This window comes from Hylobates moloch, unplaced genomic scaffold, assembly GCF_009828535.3.
Source record: "Hylobates moloch isolate HMO894 unplaced genomic scaffold, HMol_V3 SCAFFOLD_10, whole genome shotgun sequence".
Taxonomy (NCBI): Eukaryota; Metazoa; Chordata; class Mammalia; order Primates; family Hylobatidae; genus Hylobates; species Hylobates moloch.
In genome coordinates this window covers 31,470,313-31,486,302 of record NW_026652285.1, presented here as the reverse complement: position 1 = coordinate 31,486,302, position 15,990 = coordinate 31,470,313, and the positions used below count along the sequence as shown (strand labels likewise).

The 15,990-nt window shown below is 53.6% G+C and overlaps 1 protein-coding gene and 1 long non-coding RNA gene across 6 annotated transcripts; one reads left to right on the top strand and one right to left on the bottom strand.

Annotated features, from left to right (window-relative positions):
* Positions 1–1,066: 1,066 nt before the first annotated feature.
* On the bottom strand, positions 1,067–9,885 carry DNAJB5 (DnaJ heat shock protein family (Hsp40) member B5). 5 transcript variants are annotated; one of them, XM_032164051.2, is made up of 5 exons: positions 9,760–9,846; positions 9,209–9,353; positions 6,583–6,827; positions 3,162–3,763; positions 1,067–3,000 (listed from the first exon to the last, which is right to left on the bottom strand). In XM_032164051.2, the coding sequence occupies exons 2-5, from the start codon at positions 9,274–9,276 to the stop codon at positions 2,767–2,769; spliced, it is 1,149 nt and encodes a 382-aa protein (XP_032019942.1). In that variant the 5' UTR covers positions 9,277–9,353; positions 9,760–9,846; the 3' UTR covers positions 1,067–2,766. The 5 variants fall into 5 exon arrangements, with proteins under 5 accessions (XP_032019942.1, XP_032019941.2, XP_032019943.1 ...); XM_032164050.2 differs by having other exon boundaries at positions 9,209–9,350; XM_032164052.2 differs by lacking the exon at positions 9,209–9,353 and having other exon boundaries at positions 9,760–9,885.
* A 288-nt stretch (positions 9,886–10,173) lies between these two features.
* Positions 10,174–14,173, top strand: LOC116475046 (uncharacterized). Its single transcript, XR_004249809.2, has 2 exons — positions 10,174–10,431; positions 13,654–14,173. It is a non-coding gene; the product is annotated as an uncharacterized LOC116475046 (long non-coding RNA).
* Positions 14,174–15,990: the final 1,817 nt, after the last annotated feature.

The window sequence follows — 15,990 nt, the reverse complement described above, 5'->3', positions numbered from 1 at the left end:
AGCCACCACTCAGGTCCTGAGGGCCAGGGTTGTCTCCGTAGACACAGGCAGGTCAGAGGCCAGGACAGATCCCTAGATAACTGTGAGATTCGAGGATTTGCAGCTGTGTTCAGGCTCCCAGGGAGCCTGTGTCTATAGCCAGGCCTCACCAGCATGGGCCAAGGAGGCCAGGTACCTCTCGCTACCCTCTCCAGTGTCCAGGCTCTGTCTTTTACTGCTAGCCACCATGAATATTATATAGTACTATAAGTGTTTAACTGTACATAGCACATATGAAAGCACTTTCCACAGCTATTGTTCATAGAACATGCTTATAAGCCAGAACCATAAAACCTTAGTTAACTATAATACATCAACTCCATACTTCCGAAGAACATACCTTCCCACAGGAATATCGACCAGTACTTTTCATCGTACATTCAGTCGTTCATAGTACATAGCACATTACAGTCAAATAAATCCTCATCACCACAGATATCCCCCCCCAGATAGTGGTTTCTCGCTCACCATCCTCCGTGAAATCAATATCCTGCACAAGAGTGCTACTCTCCTCACTCCAGGCCCATAACACTTGGGGGTAGCTCTTCTAGTCAGCCAGAAAGTCCTTCAGCCTTGCCAGGAGCAGTGGCTCATGCTTGTAATCCCAGCACTTTGGGAGGCCAAGGCAGGCAGATCACTTGAGGTCAAGAGTTTTGTTTTTTTTTTTGAGACGGAGTCTCGCTCTGTCGCCCAGGCTGGAGTGCAGTGGCGCAATCTCGGCTCACTGCAAGCTCCGCTTCCCGGGTTCACGCTATTCTCCTGCCTCAGCCTCTCCGAGTAGCTGGGACTACAGACGCCCGCCACCACGCCCGGCTAATTTTTTGTATTTTTAGTAGAGACGGGGTTTCACTGTGGTCTCGATCTCCTGACCTCGTGATCCGCCTGCCTCGGCCTCCCAAAGTGCTGGGATTACAAGCATGAGCCACCGCGCCCGGCCTGAGGTCAAGAGTTTGAGACCAGCCTGGGCAACATGGTGAAACCCCGTCTCTACCAAAAATATAAAAATTAGCTGGGTGTGGTGGTGCATGCCTATAATGCCAGCTACTCGGAGGCTGAGGCAGGAGAATCACTTGAAGCTAGGAGACAGAGGCTGCAGTGAACCAAGATCGCATCACCGCACTCCAGCCGGGGCAACGGAGCAAGATTCCATGTCAAAAAAAAAAAAAAAAAAAGTTCTCCATCCCCTCCTAGGAAAAAATTTTCTCCTAGAAGGAAAATTTTTCTGACTCAGAGAAAATTTAGACAAGAAGAGAAAATCTGTTTGTTTTCATGCTAGCACATCTGAAGACAATGGTCTCTGTCTCTCATGAGCAGGGATATTTTTCCTTCCCAAATAGATGTTTCTTCTAATAGCTGAGTGGTACTTTCTGTCTGTGCTATGTTTGGAGTGTATGTTTTAGAAATCCCAGGAGGCTTAGAGGAAGGCAGAGGTCAGCTTCAGCTTATACTGAGGGCCTGCTTGGGCTTCTCAAAGGTGACCAGAGCCCGGGAGGGAGGGTGACAGTGGCCCTCCTCACCCACCCCCATCCCAGGTTTGTTGCTTCTGCTCAGATGCCATATTTTTAAAATACTTTATTTTTTACATAATACTGTCATTACAAAAAAATACAAAAAAACTACTATAAAAACATTCAGGGGCTTGTCAAAGTGAGAAAACCTAAAGACCCCACCCCAGGATCTGGCTGAAGCAGTCTTCCCCCAGCTCCTTCACTATGACCTTTATACAACTGTGGGGGTGGGGTGGGATCACACAGGCATAAAAGGGCTGGAAATTCCCCACACAGCCTCCAAGGGTAAGAAATAAGTAGCTTCATATATCACAAAAGTGGGATTTGGAAGTTTGGGGGTGGCTAGGCCCTGAGTTCAGAGGTGTGGGGAAAAACCTGTGACCCTGAATCTCTTGGTGGGGAATAGCTGCCACCTGACCCCAAAGCCCTTTCCCTTCCTGATGAAGGCTGGGAGATGGGCCCTGCCCCCCACCTCTTAGCCTTAATATCTCAGGCCCCATTCCCTGCCCTCCACCCTTGAACACTCCTGAGAGCAGCAGGGAGGACAGAACCTCCAGCTCTGAGGGTGTAGGCAGGGCAGCTGTTGCGGAGGCTGCTGAGGAGCTCACCCCCCTGCTCCAGATGAAAAGTGTCTCGTGCTCAAGTCCCTGTTCACAGGTTGTGAACTTTCCCTTCTTATCCTCTCTCCTCTCTCACAGAGAGGCACAGACAGCTCTAGGTGAGTGCTTCTTGTGCATGAATATGTGTGCGATAGCCTTGGACACTGTGGACCTGGGGGTGGGGCTGAGAAAGCAGTGTCCTTTCTAGTCTCTTCCACCCCCAACAGCAGGAAGCCAAAGGGAAGGGAGGGGACTGGTATTAGCAAAGCTGAGGGGAGGAGGACATGCTATGTACAGGCATGGATAAGGAATCTCTACATATCTTCAAGTAGCACTCAGGTCACTCTCCAGCCACTGCAGTGGAAACTGGATTCAAAGCTAGTGACATGAACATTGACCCCTGGCCTGGGCTAGCTCTCCCCACCTCCCTCCCACTCCCCCCAGGCAGCCCAGCTCTGAAAGGGGTCAGGGACAGGAACATTTTCCTGAAAACCAGTGGCTTTTTTTTGCATTTTAGAAAAAGTTGCCAGTGTCCAGTGGACATCAAGCTGGGTGCACACTGAGTGGAGTGAGTGTTGGGGGTATTGCTGTGGTAGGCTCTCAACTGGCTGGGGCAGAGCCTAGGAACAGGGTAGGTGCTGCTTAAGGATCTGTCTTGTCTGTGGTGTTAATCTGTCTGGGAAGCGAACTTTGAACTCAACAATGAGGTCTCCCCGCTGAGTTGGCACTTTGGGGAAGGGAAGGCCCTCCCCACGGAGTCTCTTCACGGTGCCTGGCTTGATGACATCATTGCAGGGCAAAGGGATCACTCGGCCGTCGATGGTGGGAATGTTCACAGTGCAGCCACACAGCGCCTGGGAAAGACGAAGCAGAAAGTGAGGAAAAGGTGGGGTAAGGTGAGTGGGAAGGAAGGAAAGAGACTGAGGTGGGGAAAGAATGTGCCAGCTGGCGGGAAGAGAGGGAATGTCCCCACCATCTCCCCAGCACACACACACACAGCCTGACTAGGCCCCACCTCCTTGAGGCTGATCAGGGCACTGTAGAGCACGTTGGTGCCATCTCGGCGGAAGTGTGCATGGGGCTTGTCTTTGAGCACAAAGACGATGTCAGCGGGGATGTTGTCAGGTGTGGCATCGCCCTCTTTGGGGAAGGTGATCTTGGTGCCTTCCTTCCAGCCACGCTTGATGACTATGTGCAGGATCTTGTCCTCGGTGCGCACAGTTCGCCCATCAGGGTTGAGGCGACGCCTCGTGATCTTCATGCGCTTGGTGGAGCCATGGTAGATCTCCTCCAGGGACACCCGCAGCTCGTGCACCACTGGGGGGTCCTGCACTTTGCGCCGAGGGTACAGTGGTTCTGGGGCTCGCCTTGGACCCCTACTCAGCCCATTGAAGCCAAAACGGCCGAAAGCGCCAAATGGGTCCTCATCTTCATCCACATCCATGTCATCTGGGTCAAAGCCACTGAAGGGCCGAGTGGAACGGCTGCTGGCAAAGAAGATATCGAAGGGGTTGGAGCCACCAAAGAAGGAGGCAAAGGTGGCATGGGGGTCCCCATGAAAGGTGTAGTGAAAGGAGCCACTGGAGCCACCTGATGTGCCACCGCCGGTCTTCAGGCCTAGAGGGGAGGAGAAGTTAGGGGCAGTGTGGCTTATTCTGGCCCCACCCCAGTGTCTTCCCCTTGCCCTCTAGCTCCCAGTTCACAGGCCTAGAGAAAGAAGTAACCTTTAAATCCCACAGAGAGGGCTAGGCTAATAGAATAAGAAAGGCTTCTGGCAAGATTATTTTCCATTCCTAATTATATATTTAATAACGATGCACAACTTGAGATTCAAAGAGGCTTGCTTACCCAATAGGTGGAAAAGCCAGGACTAGAGGACTTAGAGGATGTGACTTCCAGTCCTGTAATCTTTTCCACATACTCATGGTCCAAAGATGTCTCAAAAAGCCTTGAATGACTAGCCTGGTGTCACATTACAAGTGATACTTGGTTTCCAAATCTTTGCTTATCTCCAAAGACATACAGGACAAGGGGCCATCAGACAGGATGTGACCACAGAGGGGGCTGGTAAGTGAACAATCGCAAATAGGGTAGGGATCCAACCCAGGAGGAAGACCACTTTCACTCTGCTTCTAGCAATGTTTCCTCTTTCCCTGACCCCTGCTCAAATAGGAAATCAGGAAGCCTTAAAAATCGGGAAAGCTCTTTAGCTTGGAGATGAAGAGCTATTTTTCTAGAAAAAGTTTTCAAATGCTTTGTTCCCACACTCTGCTCGGTGTTACACAACTTTAGGGAGTGTCATTCACACATTGTACAGACATAGACTACAATGGGAATGGAGCTCCCTGGAGTTATACAACAGCAAATGCCATACCCCACACCTAATGTTGAGCAACCAAAATGCATGAATGGGCTGGCACATGGCAGGTGGTGACCTTAGCTGCTCTCTCTGTCGCGTCCTGTCTAAGGGGCTCAGATTCCTGGAGGCAGCCTTCATGCAGAGGAGGGGTTGCTGGTGGTAGTGGGGGATGTGGGGAAAGGGTTCACACTGAGAACTGCTCCGGAATACGGAGACTATGGGTGGGGTCCAGGCTAGGAAAGAGACCCTTCTCTTTGAGGCCGTTTATCTAGAATTTCAACTGATCATGGAGATCTGAGCCTAAATTAGCCTCTTATTTCCTGGGACCACAAGGGCAGATTTGAGTTTCACTAGAGAGGCCAAGTGGCAGACGGTTCAGGGACTTGTGGCAGCTGCCTCTTCACCCCTCCCCCAAGACCTAGGATCTCTCCTTTCCTTTTATCGAGGGGCTGATTATCAAGCAAGTTCAAGCAGCCTGGCAGAGCTTGGTGAGAGAGGGAGGGAGGCTGGACCAATGATGACGGGAAGGGGTAATTCTCTCTATAGGGATTTCTGTTCTTCCACTACCACCCCCTTTTCAAGCTGGGAGCAACTTGTCCCTAGCTGGAGCTGCACATAGAGTCTGTGTGTATAACTGCTCTATAATAGATGGCTGCTGGGGATTGGGCAGGGTGGACAGAAATATAACCAACATTTCTAAGCTGCTTCTCCCTCCCCAGGCCATGGAGGTCCCCTTAAGGCCATGCCGCATCCTCAGGGGCCCTCCTGGGATGGGGTTCTGCATCAGAACCTGGAGTCTGGACCCCTTCACTTAGGCAGAAGGGGTGAAGTATCTCGGCGGAGCTCTCCCAGCTCCTGCCTTCTTTCTAAACAAAGGTGAGGCTGAATGGAGGAATGGGTGCAATTCCAAGACAGGTCACATGGTGGCACGGTGTCTGCACTGCTTCCCTCTTTCCCACTCCTATCCCTCCCATCCCTCCATGCCAGAGAGAAAAATGTCTTAGCTGGAAGAATACTGGGGGTTCCAGCCGGTATCTGGTGAATCTGGGAGTTGACATGTCTAGGAGGTAGGCAGGAAGAATGGAAGGAACTGGCAGCATGGAGAATAGGAAAAGGGAGTTGGGAGGACGAGGGTGCACAGAGGGGCAGGGAACACAAGGCCAGGAGGAGGGGAAGAAAATAACCTTCTTATCTACAGATGATTAGCCCATTTAGTTTTGAGGATAGAATGGGGAAGGTGAAGAGGAGGAGAATGTGAAAGAGAGGTGGATTCTGTTGGGGAGGAAGGACAGTTCTTCCCAGGAAAGAGAGTCTTCAGTGTGACAATGTCTCTTAATATAGCCTGACAGGTGCCTGTGGCTGGCGGGTGGCAGGCAGCCCTGAGGGGCAGGCCCAGAATTAGCAGCTACATCATGGCCGTGGGATGTGCTGGGAGGGGCCTCCCTCTCAGAGGCTTTATTTGGGCCTTTCCTGCCTCCCATCCCATGGCCACCAGCTACCCCAGGGAAGGGGGAAGATGCCAGCAGCAGTTCCCTTTCCACCCTTGGATCCCTGCCACTTCCTCTGGGAGGCAAAGCTCCACCTCTGTTCTGCTGGCCAGAAGCAGGCAGGGCCGGGGGAGAGAAGGGGAAAGCCATTTCTGCTCAGAGCTCCGGCAGTTAATTCCCAGGCTGCTTAAGGGCCAGACTTTTATGCTGATGAATGTAAATGCTCTGTCCTCAGAGAGCCACACACTCCCTCTCCTCAAACTTCCCCATCAGCCAATGAAGCAGCGGAGACTTCAGGCAGGACTAATAAGGCTGGGAAGGAAAGAAGGGCGGGGAAGGCCTCTGGCTCTTGCTTCAGACCTCTCTAAGGCCTGAACCTGAGGAGGGAGGGGGCAGAGAGAGGCCGGGAGAACTAGGGTGAGCTGAGCTGGGTAGTGAGTGGGCTCCTCTCTCCTCTGGGTGACAGTGCTGGAAACCCTTGCCGCCCTCACCCCCTCCACAGCCTCCAGTTCCCTGCTACACAAACTGGTGCACCTGGGACCCCTACCAAGTGGAGGGTCCAGGATTGGGCTGGAGTGCTGCCCTCTTACCTTCCTCCCCATACTGGTCATACAGGCCCCGTTTCTTGGGGTCACTCAGCACATCATAGGCCTCTGCAATCTCCTTAAACTTCTCCTCAGCGTTGGGTTCTTTATTCTTGTCTGGGTGGTACTTCAAGGCCATCTTCCGGTAGGCTTTCTTGATCTCATCCTCGTTGGCCCCCGATGGGATCCCAAGAATCTTGTAATAATCTTTTCCCATCACAGCCACTGGACCAGCACTGGTCTCCTTGTTTCTGAAAGAAACCCAGGGCCAAGACTTGATGTCTTCTCTTCTGCCCCAGCCCTGTTCCTGATGATCTTGCAATCCCTAGATGACTCCCTGGGTAACCTTCAGCAGGTCATGCCTGTTCTGTGGGCCTGTGTCCCCCCATCTGTAAAATGAAAGGTTTGGACTAGATGATCGCTTCTGGCTCTGACATTCTAGAATTCTGTGATTCCGTCCTCACCTCCTGGGTTTTCCCAGCAGGAAGCTGAAGGTTGTGGCCCACTCTTGGGGCTAGGCTGAGGCCCTGGTCCTTGGGCCAGACTGAGGACCCCTGAGAGGCCCTGCTGAGCGAGGTGGCACCATGGACTGAGCGACCCACACACAGGAGCTGGCGAAGGTCAGTGTAACGGGTGAGGTCACCTGAGCATCGTGGTCTCCTACGCCACGCCTCAGGCATGGTGCCCAGGCTGAGGGCAGCTGGGGCAGTGGCCCAGGACTGGGAACAGGCCTGGGTCTTCCGCCAGCTGTCCTGGCCAGCCAGACTGAGTCAGGGAATGGGTGTCTGGAGTCCTGTCTGCCATTGGAGACCCCAGGCCTCCCCGCCCCCACCCCTCTGAAGATGCTAAGCCTCACGGGTGACTCAGATCACAGGGTGACTCACAGCCTTTGGAAACTGCTATTTCCATCTCCCTCATTAGCAGGGGGGATGACACTATCCTTCCCCCAACCAGGGCAACAGTTCCCTTTACTCATTTGCCAGTGTCTACACACAAAACTGTGAGGGCTGTGCCGCCTAAGCACCAGTGAGAGTGAACAAAAGCATCCTGGGGACAGGACTTTTTCAACCCCAGCTGTTAGGAGACAGTTGGGCACTAACCAACCACCATTTCCTTAATACCTCTCCTAGCCCCACCCCACGCCCCCAGTCCACCCTGTGGTTTAGGATCTGGCCCAGCGTCAGACCCATATTCCACTGAGTCCCTTTTAAGGTGGGTGCAGGAGCATTTGTTCTAAGAGAAACGCACAACCCGAATTCTTCCATTCCAGTCTCCTTCCATCGGTGTGTCTGTGGTGGATATCAGGGGAAGGGGGACTTTCCTGTAGCTAGAGCTCTCTGGGGGATGGCCAGAAGCCATTCTCAGCTCTTCTGAGACTTGGCCAACCCCTGCCAAAGCCAAGAGAACCAGCGTCTTTCTAGCAATGTCCTAGGCTGGCAGCCACAGCTGAGACCTGCCTTTCTGCCTCTGACTGCTTCACAGCAGGGAGGTGTACAGGGTGTCCTCGCAGGAGTGAGGGCTGTAACCGGGTAAGAGGGAGGCACCCAAGGCCCTAGGTGGGCAGGGACAATGGCCCTCACTGCTGCCCCCACAGGCCCTGCTGCAGGTGGCTGGATTGACTCATGGTTCTTGGAGTCACCTTTCTCTGACGAAGAAAAGGCTCCACAAAGGCGGGTACTCCCCCATCGCCCCCCACCAGCATGTCACGTCTGTGGGGGAGACGGGGTGGGGGTAGGGTTGGGAGAGGCAGAGAAGAAAGAACACCTCGAGAGGGGGGCAGCGATTTTCGGAAATGGCAGCCAAAGCCGTCTGAGAGGGAGCTGGGGGTGGTCTGCCATTTCTGCCTCAACCCACACCTTCTTTCCCCTGGGACTCGGAAAGAACCCTAGCACACCAAGAGGGTGCCCCCAGAGAACGAGAGCAGCTTCCAGGCAGAGGGCCAGTGGAACGGCTCACCAACCACCCACCTCCTTTTGGTGTCCCTGCATTACCTCCGCACCCGGCCAGCTTCCTCCCTGGTACCCACCTGCTAGCTGCTCTAGGCCCATACATCTCTTGCCTCCACAGACACAGGGCAAGCTCTTTCAGGATCTGCCTCCTTTTTCTCTTTCTGCTTTCCTCCCTCCTTCCCTTCCCCCCTACCCACAGGCCACGTGTTGGAATGACAAAGGAGCCCCATGGCATGGCACTGCCTTTGATGGAGAAGAATGAGGAGGATGTTAAGGTAGAGGCAGGAAGGAAAAATGGGGAGAAAATGGCGAGGGGGACTGTTGAGGGACACGGAGGGGAGATGGCTGATACAGAAAATGAGGTACTGATGGAGGGGGATGAGTGACAGATGGAAATGGCTGAGGTGGAAAACGGGTTAATGATGGGTTGAAAGGGAGGAATGTAGAGTTGAAATAATGGAGGAAATGTCTGTGGAAAATGGATACCTGAAGGGTTTGAGATAAGAGAGGAATGATAAGGGGCGCAATTCATTCAAATATGTGGGTGAGGCAGGAGGGGGGTTCCTGTATGTCACGGAGGGGATGAGGATGAGGTGGAGGAAGCAGGAAGGCAATGGAGGGGATGGCCGCATGGAGGGTTTGACCGGGTATGGGTGTGAGTGCCCTTCTCCGGAGGGACTTACCGAAACTTTACAAACCCATTCAGCGTCCACGCTCGAAGTTTTAAGGGCTCCAGCTGAATTTTAAACATCAAGCTGGCTAAGAAGTCTTCTCCCCAGGAGTGTGGGAAGCTCCGGAAAGCTCCTCGGGCCTGCAGTGGGGGTGCTGCTGGGGGTGGGCAGGAGAGCACTGTGCGCTTAAACATGCCCAGCCAAGCCCCTCACCTCTGATTGCTCCACCGGAGCCGGCCTGAAGTGCTGCAGCTCTGGAAGCCACCTCCTCGGACTCTCAGAGGCGCGTGCCCAGCAAGGCCTGTCTGGCGCAGCAGGTGCCGGACCTGATCCCCCCTCCCTTCCCCTCCTCTCCCCTCCCCTCCCCGGCTCAGACGCTGGCTGCCCCCTGTGACAGCCAAGCCCGGGTCGAGGACTCCGAGCACCCTGCAGACCCCGGGGCCCCGCACCCCCACAGCAGCAGAGCCTACTGGCCCTCAGTGTCCTAACCCCCCAACACCAGGAGCCCTGGCTTCGCGACGCCCCGCTCCCGGGATTCCTGAGTCCTGGCTCGGCGCCCTCACCGGTGAGGAGCTGCGGGCGCCGCCGTGGTCCGTGAGACAGCCGCTGCCCCCTCCCCCGGCTCCGGCTCCGCCGCCTCCACCCGGGACAGGAGTCGCCTGCCCGCCGGCCGCCGACAGCGGGACCGGGAGCCCGCCCCCACGGCTCCGCCTCCGCGCCGCCCATTGAACTGCCTTCCTGTCACTCAGCTCAGCCTCTACTGTGATTGGGCAGTTTTCAACAAGCAGCTTGGTGATAGCCGCCCATCCTCCGCCCCTGTCACCCGGCCACACGCGCACACATTCCAGGCAGTGATTGGTGTGGATCTGATTGGCGCCCTCTGGGATCACTCAACCACGCCTCTTTGCCGTCTTGTCGTCCCATTGGTGAAAAAGACAGAGGGCGGCAACCCCGCTCGCCCTTTGATTTTATTGGTTCGTGCCTGAGACTCAGACCTGAGCCTGGGGGCAACTATATTAGTCCAATCTCTGGGTTGAGAAGGTGGGATGGACTGGCTACTGCTCGAATCCCAGGAGAACCTTCTGGAACCCTTGCGACGTCAAAGGCAGCCTTAAAGGAAAACTGTACCCACCAGTTGGCCGTGCGGCCGTGCATTCTTTCCTTTCTTCATTGGGGGGCAAGGGGGAGAGAACAGTGCACTCTGGGAGGTGTAGTCCCTGGACCGGGACCAAAAGGTCAGCATTTCTTACTCGCCTTTCAGCCAACGGTGTAACCACCTCTAGCTGACCTCATTTAGCTTTACCTTATCCTGACCCCGCGGTGGCCTGACGTGACCTAACGGAATCTCTAACAGACCCCACGGATGCTGGGTTTCAGAGCCCTCCAGACCTCTCCACTGAGGGAAACGGATGGCTCTGCCCAGGCCGGCGCCTCCAGGAATCTCCCCCGCCTACCCTCTGTACAGCCCCTCATCCTCGCGCCCCTCTTCAGCGACCCCGCGGTCCCCATTTCAGTCCCCCTTCTAATCAGTCTCTCATCCTGCTTCCCCCTGGAGTGCCTGTGTTTTAGCCCTTTCCTTCTTGGCCCTCGATAATCTCCTGTCTTCCTTCCCGCAGTGATCCGTTTTGTCCTATTCTTGGTTCTTTCTTTACACCCCTGATCTCCTATCCTAGCTCTCCCATTTAATCTTTCATCTCACTCCCCAAGATCCCCTTCCTTAACACCTTCAGAATCTCTAGTCTCCCCCACCCCCCATTAAATCATTAGATCTCAGCCCCAGTGTCCCCGATGCAGGGAGCAGGCGGGGCTGCGGAGGCGGTCGCCGGCGGAAGCCGCCACTCGAGCAGACGCGGTGCCTGGCGCCCACGTCACTGTCTCCCAGGCCCATCTGTGCTCGAGGGAGCGGGGGTGGGGAGGGAGTAATTTGGGGGTGAAGTGGGGGAGGGAAGTGCTGGGGGGTTGATGATAAAAGAAGGATCAGGCCAGAAGCTCTCCTTTACTTCTTTCTTTCCTATTTTCCAGAGACAGAGTTTGGACACCCATGAGGTCTTGCTAGAAACTGCAGCTTGAGTACCTGGGCCAAGAGCAGAGCAAGGGGTGGGGGGGGGGGGGGGGGGCGGGGTCCTGGGGTCAGGTCTGCAGATTCTTCACTACCTGCCTTAGTGCCAGGAGTCACTATGGGGCTCCCAAGGGTAAAGGGGCATGAGGTGTGAAGGAAAAAAGAGGCTTGGGGTGACAGGAGGATGGAAAGAAAGTGGGGTTGGGGGCCAGGAGGGGAGCAGAGATGGGTGATGAATGTGGGGGAATGAGGAGCATGAGGAATTTGAGGAAATGGGGTTGAGGGAGGGGAGGTAGGGAGAGGGGGTGGTGAGAGGATGGGGAGATGGAGTGAGGGGGATGAGGAGGGGAGGGGAATGGGGCAGATGAGAGATAGGGTGGGAGTAAGGAGGGCAGAAGAAAGGAGGGCTGGGGAGGGGCGGGGAGGCAGGGTGGGGGATAAGGAAAGAAGGGCTGGGGAGGGGCAGGAAGGCAGGGTGGGGGATGAGGAAAGAAGGGGTGAGTAACAAAAGGATGAGGCACAGAGATGGGGTGAGGGGTGAGGAGGAGTGAGGAAGGGGGAGGGGAAGGAGGAGGGATGGACTAGTGTGACACAGGGATGGGTAAGGTGGGGTGAGGGGCCCTGCACCGCTGCTGGCTCCTCAGATCTGGGGGCTCTCACTCTCCCACCTCCAGACCCGTGGGGCCCAGGCTGTGGGTGGCTCTACTTCTTCCTATTCCAGTTCTGTCTCTTTTGCCTCCCCCAGCCTTGCCTGTGCCAACACGGAGGCAGAGAGTTTAGTCACCAGCCTTTACCTGGCCCCTGCTAATGCTAAAGTGTAGGCTCGGACCTTTGAGGGTGTGGGACTGTGCCTTCAGGTGTTGGTGGCACGGACTCCACTGTTTGCCTAGTCTGCGGTTCCTGCCCTCAGTTCCATTGTCCTGGGTGTCAAGTGTGTGTAGTGCTCAGTGTGGCATGGACCGTGACAGTGTGGTCTGGAGTCTATGCACCTTGTGAGCTTACACACCACACTCGTGCCTCATCTCCTTTGTAAATGGGGATTGGTGCCTCAGGGAGTTGTTGAGAGGGTTAATTAAGGTAACACAGGTAGTGCACTTAGTTTTGAGCTGGGCATGTAGTTTATACCCAACCAGTGGTTAACTTGGTTAACTCAACCAAGTTAACCATTACTCTACATGTTCACAGATGCTGGGAGTGCAAGTGCATCTATAAATCTGAGTCTGATTGGGAGTTATTTGTAGTGTGGTACTGGTAATGTGCTTTGTGAGTGGATCTGTGCAGTTATTTTTGTGTGGTGGTGTGCCTGATTCTGTTATATGTTGTAGGTGTATGATTTTGGGTCAGTGTACATGTGTGAGTAAATGACTGAGTGGGCATGTGTCTACATGACAAAGAGTGGATGAGGTATATAGCCGCTGACACATTGACACCATGTCTGCCAGCGTATGCACGCATCTGCAATCATGCCAGTCCCAAACGCCCCCACTCACCCTCCCTCCCCTTGGAGACGTCATAACCCTAGGTGTCCCTCATTTCCTCACCCTGAGGGAACCGGAACTCGTGGGCAGGGGTGGGGGTGGGTGCCAGTGAGGAGGTGTTTTAGACAGAGGCACATGTTCCCTCCCAGACTGTATAGGGAAGGGAGCCCCTATCCTGCTCACATCCCAAAGGCTGCAGAGGAAGTGCCCCCAGCCTGTTTTCAGTTCCCTGTCTTGTCACCATGGTAGCGGTTGCCAGGGGTTCCCATGGTTGCTAAGATCTGGGTGTGGGAGGCTGCCAGACCCTGTTGCCAGTAGAAACAGAGAATCCTGGGGGGAAGGAAGACTACCCTCACAGCTGCCGGCTCTCTGCAGTGACAGAACTGGCCCTTGGGCCACTTCTCTCCCCCAGTTGTACCTATGATTTGTATGTGGTCGTACTAGTGTGTGTGTGGGAGCAGGAGTGGGGGCTTTAAGAGGAAACCAGACCTAGAATACTGGGATACTAGAATACTGAGGAAAAGGGGGCTCCTTGGCCTACCCATCACCATCCTTAAAGTTGGGAGGGCCTTACGAATTAGTGACTACCAGCCATCTCTACTAAAATACAGAAAAAATTAGCCAGGTGTTGTGACGTATGCCTGTAATCTCAGCTACTCAGGAGGCTGAGGCAAAAGAATCGCTTGAACCCAGGGGGCAGAGGTTGCAGTGAGCCAAGATCACGCCACTCCACTCCAGCCTGGGTGACAGAGTGAGACGAGACTCCCTCTCAAAAAAAAAAAAAAAGAATAAAAAGAAATGAGTGACTATCTCCTTCTGTCCCCTGTCCCTCATACCTCTCCCCTGGGCAGTCTCCCTGTTTGTTCTTGAGTTCTCCAGTGACTGGGTACTCATTACCTGATGCTTTCTCCTGGGTGTAGGAATGCCACGTTGACCCATCACCTTGGCAGCAGACGGCCTCCCTCCTGTGATCAGACTCTGAGCGTCTCACCTGATACATGCTTCATGCTGACACCCAGGCCCAGACTTTGGTCCCACACTGAGTCCCAACTTTGACCTCAGCCTGAGACACAACCTGGTTGTTGTCCTGGTAGAGACAGTTCCCCAAATCCAGCCTCTGCCCAAACCTTCCTCCTAGACATGTCTGAGCCCTAATTTTGATACAAAATACTTGAATTCATCTTCAGATTCAGTTCTAATCCTACACTGAACTGACTGAACACTGCCAGGGATCTGACTCCCTGATATTTGCTGGCGTCTCCCTGCGTGTTCTGAACTTATGCTGACCAGCACCAAAAGGGTTCAGAGGGGTGATTTCTTGCCTTCGGATGAGAGAGCAATGTTAGGGATGACCAGCAGAGGGCGTGCAACATCAGGTTCTAGAGGCAAGCGTCCAAGAGCCCACCTGTGAACTAAAAAAAATAAAGTTCGCGTCTTTGATGCCGAAACTTTGGGGTTATGTGGATTCTTACAGTCATGAATCTTCTCCTTCTGGCTCACCTGGGCTCAGCACTGGGTATGCACAGAATGTGCTTAACTGTTTACTGGCATCCCAGGTCTCAAGAGGACTGAAGTCACCCCACCCCCAAATCAGCATTTCTGTCACATGCTTAATACAGCTCCACTGCCTTCCCTGGTAACCAGTTATGTTTGGTCCTGTTGAGTAGAAATCTGCCTCTCCATAGTGTTCACATTTCATCTTAGCCCTGTCCTTGGGACCACATTGACCTCATTGGCCCATCTGCCAAACGTCACCATCTGCATCCTTCAAATCTGCTTCTCTCCAGGACCCATGCCTTCATGGGTTCATCCCCTGCCTTTCTCAATTCTACTCACTAAGATCATGTTCCTCTGAATGGGTTTCAATTTGTGGTGCCCAGTTATGATTAGCTTTTTCCAGGAGAGCTGGTGCAGGGTATGAATGAGCCGGCCTGCCTCCCTCCTCTGACCGTGAACGTCTTTCCACATAGGCTCAGATTACATCAGTTTTTTTTGTGGTTGTTGTTTTGTTTTTCTTTTGAGACGGAGTCTCGCCTTGTTGCCTAGGCTGGAGCGCAATGGCGTGATCTCGGCTAACTGCAACTTTTGCCTCCTGGGTTCAAGCAATTCTTCTGCCTCAGCCTCCTGAGTAGCTGGAACTACAGGTGTTCACCACCACGCCTGGCTAATTTTTGCATTTTTAGCAGAGACAGGGTTTCGCCATGTTGGCCAGGCTGGTCTTGAACTCTTGACCTCAGGAGATCCACCTGCTTCGGCCTCTCTAAGTGCTGGGATTACAGGAGTGAGCCATCGCACCTGGCCCATCAGTTTATTTTTTGGTAGCCACTCATACTGTTCACCCATACTGAGTTAAGGCCATAAGCTCTTTTCTCCCTGAGCTGCTAAATCACCTCTTGTTCATGAGTACGTGTTATAATTTTGAATGGAGAGCTGTATTCGTTTTAAACAAAGATACTTGAAATAAAATTAAAAAATTTGTTGGCAATACATTCTCAATTTTAGGACAATCTTTGGGCTTGGAAATCTCTGTACTTGATGGTTACTCAAAGGTGGGACAAGGAGGGACTGAAGGTCCTCAGCTGGCTTGGCTGTGACTTCAGCACTTTGGACAGAGGCAATCACAGTACCCACCCCACCCCGACCCAGCTATGCCTGGGACTGTGTGAGTGTGGAGATGATACACTCACAGCCTTCAGATGGAGCAGAAATCCTTGCTACTTACTCAGTGCCTTACAATCTGTAAAGCTCTCTCCTCTTACAAAACTCTTTCCTCAATTAACCAGCCCAGGAGGCTGACAGGACAGGGACTGTCCTACAGACTTTATAGTTGAGGAAACTGAGGTTCAGCAAAGTCAACCTCCAAGCAACTCTTAGAAAGGGTGGGGTGAGAGAGAGCACTACTCCATGTTTAGCAAACTTAGCAGCCATTGATTCTCTTAAAGAATGACTCTCCCCAGGGATAAAGAGGAAATGAATTTGAACCAGAGCAGGACAGGGTGGGTGGAGGTTTGTGTAGGACCAAGACCCCGGCCAGTCCTGGGAGCAAGTGGCAGTTGGTGGGAGGAACAGTCCTCAGAGGGTCTTACGTTCCAGCTAGGACTGCTGAACTCAGGGCGGGGAAACCTTATTCATTCGGGCCCACAGACACCCAGCCCTTTTATGCCCTTTTTCTGTCCCAATGCTTAGCTTCACCGAGCCTGGAGACAAGGACAAAGGGCTGGTGGGATATCATTAATCTGCTGTCAGTCTGGTGGACC

Excerpts from the sequence above, each read along its gene's own strand:
- DNAJB5 (XM_058445801.1), bottom strand. The coding sequence starts at position 9,390 with ATGTTTAAGCGCACAGTGCTCTCCTGCCCACCCCCAGCAGCACCCCCA. Across the intron at positions 6,828-9,208 it reads AATGGGTTTGTAAAGTTTCG|AAACAAGGAGACCAGTGCTG; the intron begins GTAAGTCCCTCC and ends GGTTTCTTTCAG. Across the intron at positions 3,001-3,161 it reads CCCTGATCAGCCTCAAGGAG|GCGCTGTGTGGCTGCACTGT; the intron begins GTGGGGCCTAGT and ends CGTCTTTCCCAG.